This window comes from Parasteatoda tepidariorum, chromosome 10, assembly GCF_982258835.1.
Source record: "Parasteatoda tepidariorum strain Cologne lab strain chromosome 10, Ptep-v5.0, whole genome shotgun sequence".
Lineage (NCBI taxonomy): Eukaryota > Metazoa > Arthropoda > Arachnida > Araneae > Theridiidae > Parasteatoda > Parasteatoda tepidariorum.
Window position 1 is genome coordinate 38,285,348 of NC_141764.1, and position 11,289 is coordinate 38,296,636.

Below are 11,289 nucleotides of genomic sequence, written 5' to 3' on the forward strand. Positions count from 1 at the left end.
GGGAGGGGGTAATAATCAAGAGTTCACGCTTGACTCAGATACCTTGTTAAAATTTATATATATATATATTTTTTTTTACTGTAGCTCCTAAATCTGCAAATGATAAATTTCACACTGATTCCTAATTCTAGAATTTAAAAAAACAAAAAATCATTTCAATTTTATAGATATGCGGTATCACAGTATCAGTGATAGACTTAACTATTTATGTAACTTTATTTTTAAAACCAGTGAATAATTATCTTTTTGACGGAAAAATTCTATTTTACCTTAGTTCGAGATTAATTAAAATTTATACCATTTTTTAAAGCAAAATTTTATTAAAATTCTCTTATAAGTTTGCCTTAATATTCCAGCTTAATAATCTAATTAAAAATAGAATAGAAAATTTTAATAATGGTTCACAGTTATTTCTTTATTTTATTAAATGGGATTTAAAATCCAGAGACCAACATGAGTTAATTTCAAAGTGTGCAATAAATTACTAAATAAATTTATTAATTAATAAATTAAGTCCAAAGAATAATAACATTATGGATAACTCAAAACTATGCATATTAAAAAAGTCATACCAATTGGCTATCAGAGTATTGTATAAACTCAAATCTTTAATAATTTTTTTTCTTTTACTAATTGTATTTTTCTAGTGGTTTTACCGTTAGCTAAATTAGCTTGCTCCTTTTTTATTATCTTCTATCTGCACTGTATGCCGTTAATAATGCGAAGTTATGTGTTACAGAAAATAATTGTTATTGAGCTAATGGTTTTCTAAAACCCAGTAAACTGCGCTGCTAATATCTTATCCCCACTTGAGAAGCGTTGCTGACAGCGTTCAAAGCAACCTTGGTGACCATTCCTCCTACTTCAATCGTGCAGTAAAACATTGTCTGATAAAATCGTGGTCTTGCCAATACTGTTCCTCCATTTCTTTTTGGTCAATTTTCATTTAATAGTAATTTTTTATACGCAGTAATTTTTTTTACTTCTGTTATTTAAAAGTGCAAACTGTATTTAAACTACGAAAAAAAAAAAATCTGTGCATTTTAAAATGACAAAGAGCTTTCAAAGTCTTGAAAATCGATCTAAATTTTGATTAGACCGATGCTATTTTTTTCAAGAATATTGGTTTAAATATACAGGGTTATTCATAATTCCCTCTCTGTTACCTTATGTTTACTACAACTGGCTTCAGTGGTACATGCTACTGCCATCTAACGGCAACTGCTTAAATTAAAACTTGAATACTTTCGGAATAATGTGATATGTTCTTTTTTGCCATATTCGTCTTTGTTTTTTTACTATAACGCTTCGAAACCCCGGAGGGAATTATGAATAACCCTGTATATATTTGATGCCCCTTTTGTCACCTAAGTTGGTTAAAAAGTATAAGTTCTTGGTGCAATACTTGCTGCTCTGCTACATTCATGAAATACCAAATTCAAAGGAAATTAGAAAAACCTTACTTTAATGTGGTTACATTTTACTGAATTTTAAAACATTTTTAACTAATCTTTATTAGCCAAACTTCTGCATAATATTTTTAAAAAAATTTATGCACATGAAATTTTTACTTTTTACCGTTCATCTAGTGAAAAGTTCATAACGACAACAACAGACCAAAAGTTGCATTGTGTATTCTGGATATAGTTAAGTATTAGTTAATCTTGATAGTAATGCTGATATATGTATGCATGATAATAATACTGAGTAGTTAAATATTGATAATAATGATAAAATTAACTTTATTTTTATATAATGTTCTGTATTTATATATTTTCTAATATTTATGATACAATCTATTTCTTTGTTTTATAAGTGTTATCAAACTATTTTACAATGTAATACTTTTTCAACATGATTATTAATTTATCACCAAACATCGAGAAATTTTCATAGCGTATTGTAATAAAAAAATATTGAAATGAATACTCGTTACAGCAGTTTTTAATAATATTTTAATTATAAATTTCTATGTTTTAATAACCAACCATTGTAAAAAACAAGAAAACAGCAACACTACCGCTATACTTCACACTGATAAAAGTTGACAACATTTTGAAACGATAAAAATGAATGAGAAATGTTGATGTAAAAGTTATAAGATGCATTAAGAAGTCATTTTTGACAATGAATTACTTTTTTTTTCGAATAATAAAAATTATTTTTAATTATAACAACACAAAATATATTATTTCTTGTAGACCTTTCTTTTCTTCAGCTTTCATATCTTGATTTGAATTTTCCTCAAAAATTCAATTCAATTTAGTTTTATTATAAGAAATACTGCAACATATTTTAATAAATAGGCTAAAATGATTTCGAAAAAAAAAGTAGCTTTCTGGCTTAATAATATGCAAATTTACTTATTTCGACACACTGCACTTTAGTAATTCACTAAATTTGAATAGAGCTGCAGCCAGCATTACGCAGGCCATACACGGAGAAGGCAAGCTGTAAGTTAGAGACAAATGAGAAGCAGATTCCCATACTTTCGCATTAGCTTGCGCGCATTACCTCTGCGCATCCTAATGCAAATTTATAGGAAGTATATGTATGCCTTTTTCTTCCCTTACAGTTAAAGAAATTGTAACAGAAGTAGAAGTTAAAAATAAAATGTGTTTTATATTTTTATATCGAACACGATTTAAATTTATTCGTATTATGACACCATCAATTACGAAAATCACTGCCATTCAATTGTTTTCCGAATTATTAAAGTGACAATAAATTTATTACGAAAAAAAGGTTTTCGTTTAGAAAGGTGCGTTTAGTCGAAGGGAAATAAAAGGCATTTGCGCCAAAATGCCTTCCTTGTTGCCAAAATTAATAAAAAAAGGTAAAATAATTGTTTAAATATTTTTTTAAGGTTTAAATATTGCCGATTTAAAAATAATAATGTTTTTTTTTTTTTTGTATTTTTGAGAATTAATCCTCAAAAAATATGATTTTTAATGATAAGAAATGACTCGCCAACATTCGAAACTCTTCCCAATTAAAGAACAGTGTTACTTAATTATGATAACATGTTCAAGTAAACAAAGATGTTTTACTATTAAATATCTTATCTTTCTTCTGGTTTAAGATAAGATAGATTTTAACGTGATAACATCCCATTCATTTTCAAAACAAACAAAAATACTTGGCGAGATTTGGTCAATGAAATGAGGCTCCAAAGTACTAAGTAGAATATTTTTTTTTTTTTTTTTATCCTTTGCACTTTGTGTACATCAAACTATTTGCCCACAAGTTATGAAAGTCACAGGATTGTAATGTATTTAACAGTGATTTTTAGGTGAAATTCAAAGGTCAGATTAAATTCTCAGTGAGATAGCAGTCGGGTGCACCAACTATTTTCGTATTCCGTGTCTCAAGATCTTTCAGTACGTCAAGAAACTGGTCTGTACAATCCCACGGATTACCTGCGAGAAATTCAAAAATAAAACAAACTGTGAATAAATACATAATTTTAAATTAACAATGTAAAGTGAAAAACAAAACAAACTGTGAATATTACGTTATTTTAAATTAACAATATAAAGTGAAAAACAAAACAAACTGTGAATAATATGTTATTTTAAATTAACAATATAAAGTGTATGTTAAAAATCATCGATAGTTTGAATAATCAACCAAAATGAAGTTCTGTTCAGGAGACTAGAAATTTATTCTTTCAAAATTAGTTTACAAAGTTGGAGATTAGATGGCGTTGCTGATTTAAAAACTATAAAAGAAGTATTTTTGTAGACTACATTATCATTGTAGACTTCATTAAATTTTCTAAAAACTATAAAAGAAGTGTTTTTGTAGACTACATTATCATTGTAGACTTCATTAAATTTTCTAAAAACTATAAAAGAAGTGTTTTGTAGACTACATTATCATTGTAGACTTCATTAAATTTTCTAAAAACTATAAAAGAAGTATTTTTGTAGACTACATTATCATTGTAGACTTCATTAAATTTTCTAAAAACTATAAAAGAAGTGTTTTTGTAGACTACATTATCATTGTAGACTTCATTAAATTTTCTAAAAACTATAAAAGAAGTGTTTTGTAGACTACATTATCATTGTAGACTTCATTAAATTTTCTAAAAACTATAAAAGAAGTATTTTTGTAGACTACATTATCATTGTAGACTTCATTAAATTTTCTAAGTATTTTGAAAAAGCAAATGATAAATATATTTAACTAGTTACGTATTTTTAATAAACCTCCTCCAGCCGCGATAGTCCGAGGATAAAGTGTTTCCCTTCCAATGAGGTGAACCGGGTTCGAATCCCAGTGATGGCTGGTTAATACGTATTCCGCATCCGGCTTGCACTGACCACAGTGCTGACGAAAAATATTCTCAATGGTAGACGGATCTTGGGTTAGAGTCCCCTTGCCGTCAGGCTAACCGTGGGAGGTTCTCGTGATCTTCCTCTCCATGCAACGCAAATGCGGGCTAGTTCCATCAAAAAAGTCCTCCACGAAGGCAAATTTTACTTGGTCCTTGTTGAGTTCCCTTGTCTTCTGGATTGGGTTTAAAATTACATGGCTACGTAGTTGAATATTAGTAGTCGTAAACCCAAAAATTGGGTCAACTGTTCAACGACGGTTAAAAAAAATAATAAATAAACCTCCTTGCAGCAATATACGGTAGCTTCATTAAATTAAGTTATTGCGGATTCGGTGGGCCGTTAGATTCTTAACTTCGATTAAAAGGATACTATGTTCAATGTCAAAATACAATGGTCCGTGCGATATCAACACAAATTATCCTTATTTAACCTGAAAGTTCTTAAGGTGAATATAAAATTTTTCACCTATTCCTAAAATGCATAAATTAATTTCGAAGAATGGTACATTAGGCTGACATAAAATAAATAAATAAGCATATTCTTAAGTTAAGGGCCTAAAACTACATTTTGACAAATAACTCAAAGGAGTTCTGAAGATAAAAAAAAAAGAATGAAAAAATCTCTTAATGAGAAGTAAGAGTGCCGCGGTGGCTCAGGGGATGGAGGTTCGAATACCAGAGGTAGCAGGTTGATACGAACTCTGCTCCCTCACCGATCACAATGCTGATGTAAAATATCCTCAGTGGTTGACGGATCATAGGTTTGGGCCCCCTTGTCACCGTCTAGTTTGTTTTAATGCTTCACCCAGGAGTTCCCTCGTCTTCTGGGTTGGGTGCAAAATTAGAAACCTATGGCGATGGTCATTGATATTCGTCAACTCAGAATTTGGTGGGCTTTTCAATGGCAATTATCAATTAAAATTTTAAAAAGAGAAAAATACGAAGACATTTACTAGTATTTTTGTACATTTTTCACAATAAAGTGATTAAAATGTTTTTCGCTATGTAATGATCATTCATTTATTTTAATTTTCCAAGTAACTGGAAAAAAAAAAGGCTTTTCCCACAGAAATTAAATACAAGCTAAACTGTAACTATTAATTTGTTTGAAAAAAGTTACATTCATACTTATTGTATTCGTATAAGATTAAACTCTTTAAAAGTGAAACATTTTTTCCACCCTCGAATTATACTAATAAGTCTATTCTGGAAATTAGTTGCGTCCGAAAAAAGATGGTAAAAATTTTGAAGTAGGGGTTTAATTTTATTATAGAGATTAATAAGTAATTCTAAAAATATGTTAATAAGTAAATGAAATCATCCTTATTTTTTATTTTAAAAAAATCTATATCATAGTTCGAATTTAATATTTGAAATCTATTACAATGCAAGTATTAATTTCATTTTTAAGGATCTGGCATCAAAATTTGTTCCATAATTTAAATAAAATTGTGAATTTGTAAAAATGTGATTAAAATCTATAAATTTCATTAAAATGCATTTAGTCTATTAATCTAGTTTTCATAAAAAGTATTTAACAATTTTTAATGAAATGATGGATTTGTAAAAATGTAACAAATGACTACGAATTTAATAATTGTTATTTTTTTAAGTTCATTGTTACAGTTTTTATATTAAAACATAATAATAATTTTAGACAAATTTAACTAAATATTGTATTTTTAAAGATCTTTGAATTTAATTAATTACTGAAGTAACGTGTAAAAAAAATCTATTTCAAATGAAATTATGCATCTTTAAAAAATTAATAAATGTCTATGATCTTAATAATGTGGCTATTAATGACTTTGTTAAAGTTTCGATAATAAAATATAATTAATAACTTTAAATAAAATAATGAATTTTTATAGTTTAATTTAAAATCTGGGATTAACTCGTTTCCTTTCTTATCTAGTTCGTTTCTAATGTAATTGATAAGAGGAAATGATAAATGAGGAACTTATATTTATTCAATTATCAGGATGATTATGTGATAAATAATGAAAGTGAAACTTCGATTCAAGGTCAGTGTGACAGGAAAGCTACTTTTTTTTCTCCGTCTTTATTTGAGTATTTTATATTTTTCTTTGAATTTTAAATTTATTTTACAACAATTTATTCCTATTTGCTCATTTATTCTACAAATGTTTCATTCCTTTTGTTTTTTTAATTCTTTTCTTAAATTATTTTATAAAAATTTCATGCAATTAAAGTTTTTGATTAGCATTCAGGAACTACTTAGCAAAAAAAAGTAATTCATGGTTATTAAATTATAATAATGAAAATAATTTATTTTGAAGTAAATTTTTTTTGTATTCGCTAAATGTTTTGTGTTTTCTGACTTTGTCGTAACCTAGCACGAGAATTAGACAGGTTTGTCGACCTACTCTGAATCAGTGAAAAGACTACGCATAGTTTTGACTTTTGAGGATCTAAAATTCGCCTTAATCCGGATTCTTTAACCCGGGTCCTGTATTTGGGAATGCTATAAAAAAAATTTCTGATTTAGAGAAAACTCATTTGCTGTTTAGTGAAATTTTTTCTTCTTCCCATTTTCCAATTTTTTATTAATAAAAGCATGGTCAATTATGGATAATTTAGTATTTGCAAAGCTCTAAGTGACCCACGCCCCTTTTTCCGGCACTGAATTTTATTACTTTTATTTTATCTTAAAAATGTGCATAAAAAAACAGTTATTGTGAGGTAACAAATAATTAGCTTAGTTTCACAAAATGCTTGATGATTTTATTGATTTTGTAGTTAGAATTTTCATTATAAAGATAATTAAATTCATTTTAAGAATAAGTTTTTCATTTTAAAGATTAAAGTTCTGAACTAGAATATACTCGTAATTCGTTTAGGTAATTCGTAATGTATTCGATACTTGTAATTCGTGTAAATTGTTTCTTCACTAGGAAACGAATATGGCTTATACAATACATTAGAGATATAACTATTTTTATAACACATGTTATATGCGTGAGTATAACACATGTATTTGGCAGGGTTAGCAAATATTATGATTTTCTTTTTAAAAAAAAGTATTTTTTATTATTTATATTTCCTAATCAAAATTCAGATAAAATTTATTAACAATACTCAATATCACTTAATAACAATGCAACTGAAACTCTTTTTATCTAAAACGTTTTAAATTATTTTGTACATAATTGTTACGTATTAATCGCTAAAATATTAAAATCAAAGTTTTTTTTTTCAAGTTCAGCACTAAACATCGTTATGAATTTATAAAGACAAAGACACAATTTGTCATTAGATATATAAAGAATGAAAGATTTAGATCAGGAAGCGTAATATATATATATGTGTATATATAAATACAATACAATTATTCTAAATTATCTTTTGCATAATAAGTATTTATTTATTGTTCATATACACTTAAAATATTTTTTATAAAATTGAATTATTTTACGTACAGTTGAAGAAAAATTATAATGTTTAGATGCTTCATGTAATTTTTATCCAAACTTGGTAGTTTTTTCTTAATTTGTTTATTTTGAAAATTAAATAACAATTTACATACATTTTACTTTCATTATTTTTCAAAGCAAACCTTTCAATACCAATAAAATCCAACTTTTAAAAACATAAGAAGTAATAAATTATAAATATACTCTTTAGGAGTATGTGTATAAATATATTAAAAAATATAAAAATCAGAGATTTCAGGGAAAAAATCTAGGTAATTTAAATCATACCAGCCCTGGTACTTTGTAATACCGTTTTTGCATTTAATTCATATATTTAATCTATTCAGATTTCTGAATTGACCATGTCTATTATTCCTAGGATGAATTTAATCGTTTTCTACCAACTTGTTCTTTAACTCTTTCATCGCTACGGACGACTTAACTCGTTTTCGAGGAATATTCGCTGTGTGCTATGGACGAGATCACTTGTACCCTGCATAAAGTTTTTTCAATATTATTGCAGTGTGTACAGTACAGCGACTTATTTATTGACATTTTAGCGCATTTCAGTCCATATTTTTTCGTCTTTCAATTTTAGCAGAAAATCTTATCCCAGAGAGAAGGATGAAGACGTGCCATTACCGCGATAAAAGTGTTAATCCCCCTTCAAAATTTTAATTCTTTAATTATAAAAGCCAAAGATTTTAAAATTATTTTTATTTTCAATTCATTCGTGATTTCGGTCGAAAAATAATTATAAATAAACTATTGTCCTATTTGATTAAAATTTCACTTCGGAATCGACTTAGGTTAATAATTCGGATGAAATACATTCAGATAACCAATATTTAATTTTTATTAAGTGTGCAGGACTTTTATAGTAATGTACTAACTTTTAAACTATTTAAAACTATTTTATCTGTTAATCAATCTTTCAACTGCTAGAATAAATATAAGCAAATAAAATAAAAATTCACATAAAAAGTTTTCAATACAGTAAAACACTGTTTTTACGTTTCTCATTTATACGTCTTTTACGTAGTTTCATTGAAGTCCCATTTTATTCTAAGCAATGTAATATAATTAAAATAGTTCATTCATATGATGGAAAAATGTAACTGATCAGTAATACGTAATTTTTTACGTCTTTTTTTTTGTAAAAAAATTATGTATATACATATTGTTTTTAAGTTCATAAATATTTGGCTTGTATTCATGCTAGAAACATTTCCAATTAGTTTTTTTTTTTTAATAAAATTAGTATGAGAAAGATTAAAAATATTTTATTTTGATAATTTTTAAAAGAACGCTTTTGAAGCAATGAGTAGATAGATTGCGGAACAAAAAAAGATAATTAAAATAAATTTTTGACGATTTAAAAATTATGGATAGAAGATATTAATGAAAAATTGCTCACCTCCGATTCTAACCATTCCCAACTTCACATTGTGCATAAATCGATGTTTCTTGATATTGCTGAATTCGTTGTTTTCAATGTTCAGTACTTCAAGATATTTGATGTTTTTCAGACCATGGCGGAAATTCTGCAACTTGTTGTTTTGCAGGTACAGCTGTCTTAAATTCGGGAAAGAATGTCCAGTGACTGCATCGATGTTAGTCAGTTCGTTATGCGAGAGATCTAAAACGCGAAGATTTTTCATACCCTGGAAACAATCATAGTCCAAATTCTTAAGATTGGTATTAGACAAATAGAGTTCTTCGAGGTTTTTCAAAGGGGCTATGGCTTGGCACACATTCTCAATGAAATTTCCAGAAAGATCTAGAATTTCGATGCTGTTGAGTTCCTTGAAAAGATCTTCATTTATTTCTGTGATGTAATTGTAAGATACATTTAATTTACGAAGCTTTGTCAGGGGATATAAGCCATCCTCAATTTTTTCTAGGTTATTGTAAGCCAAGTTGAGATATCGAAGGGATTTTAAATCATTGAAATTGTCCGATATATCGTGAATGTTATTCATGTCCAGATTTAAGTGCGTCAGCTGATAAAGTCCATCAAACTGTTTATTTACATCTACCAGTCTATTGTTCGATAATAAGAGTACATCCAGATTCGGTAAATTTTCCACACTTCCATTCAATGACGTCAAGAGATTTTTGGAAAGAACTAAACCGACTAAAGATCTGGGAAAGGAATTTTGTTCTATCGACGAGAGTCGATTGTTCGGGAGATATAAATATTTCAAATTATGTAAATATCTTACCGAATCTTCATAAATTTTCATGATGAAGTTTTCAGCTACACTCAAGGTGCGCAATCCTGATAAGTGTTTTATAGCTGCAGATGGGAACTCTGTCAGACGATCGTCAGATAAAACCAACAGCCCAAGTGAGTTCTGTCCGTCGAACGCATTATCATCGATATTCCTGAAACTGCTTCCTTTCAAATACAATTTCTTGGTCGTGATGTTGTTAAAAGCATGATGAGGTAGTTGGTATTCATGCACGTTGCTAACCCGTAAACATGGCAAGGGGGTCTTGAAACGGTGCACCAGAGCATTACGAACTGTATCCAAACTTTTAACATCATTGCATACAACTTCGCTCTTCGGAAAAGCAGTGCACGTGCACGGATAAATTAGATCCGCTGGCGGACATTCAAAATCGAAGCTTCCGTAGATTTCCACTGGTACCAGAAGGGTAATAACGAGCAATGAAATCGCAAATTTCATTTTCATCAATAAAAATCTCAAGTACATTAACTAATATCCAAGAAAAAAGGTTAAAATATATCGTCTATAGAATTTTCTTCGCGTATCTGGTCAGCTGGGTCCTTGGGCCTTCTATATGTGGTATATTTATTTGCAAATCGTAGCAAGTTGAAGATGGCCATAAATATGAAATCGCTTCCCCGATTAATTGCTCAACTGCGATAGTAGTTCAGAAGAAAAGTGAGATATAGAATTGTAGAGCTGATTGTTTTGGGTTTTTAAATCCCGTGCCTTCACGAGGTGTTCACGTGCTGTCAGGGCGTTTTCTATTGGTTGTTTTTTCGACCTATGAGGGTTACAAGCGGTTATAATAATGAGAGAGGAAGTTCTTTTTTTATAGAACGCATGTGAAGAAAATTGAATTGCCAAGACGTTCAAGAAGATGAAGTGGTTTTTTATGGAGTGGCAGTTCCTTTTTAGATGCGATCACGAGAATTGCCCGGGGAAAACGAAAATAAATTACATTTCTTATGCATCTGATGCAATTTATGAAAAAATGTTTCGCCTCTTTTCAAATGATTTCAAGCTCGATTTTCTTACATCAGCTTTATTTAAATTAATATTACTTATAATTTATAAATAGAGACCTTTAAAATATAGTTTTTCTAATGCTTCTTAAATATAATATAATATTTATTGCTAATCCATAACATTTTCCTGAAAACTTCAGATACAGTACAAGTACCTGTGTAAATAATTTTTTAAACTGTTTTTACATTTAAAAAAAAGCCCTCAACAGTGACAGTTATACGTTGTTTAGGGAGAGAAAAAATTGCTTTAA

The 11,289-nt window shown here is 28.5% G+C and overlaps 1 protein-coding gene across 1 annotated transcript; it reads right to left on the reverse strand.

Moving 5' to 3' along the window:
* Positions 1 to 1,937: 1,937 nt before the first annotated feature.
* Positions 1,938 to 10,780, reverse strand: LOC107442773 (uncharacterized). The gene is made up of 2 exons (XM_016056412.3): positions 9,194 to 10,780; positions 1,938 to 3,419 (listed from the first exon to the last, which is right to left on the reverse strand). The coding sequence occupies exons 1-2, from the start codon at positions 10,494 to 10,496 to the stop codon at positions 3,307 to 3,309; spliced, it is 1,416 nt and encodes a 471-aa protein (XP_015911898.1). The 5' UTR covers positions 10,497 to 10,780; the 3' UTR covers positions 1,938 to 3,306.
* Positions 10,781 to 11,289: the final 509 nt, after the last annotated feature.

Coding starts and splice junctions, on each gene's coding strand:
- LOC107442773 (XM_016056412.3), bottom strand. CDS start 10,496: ATGTACTTGAGATTTTTATTGATGAAAATGAAATTTGCGATTTCATTG. Junction 3,420..9,193: donor GGGAATGGTTAGAATCGGAG/GTGAGCAATTTT, acceptor AATTTCTCGCAG/GTAATCCGTGGGATTGTACA.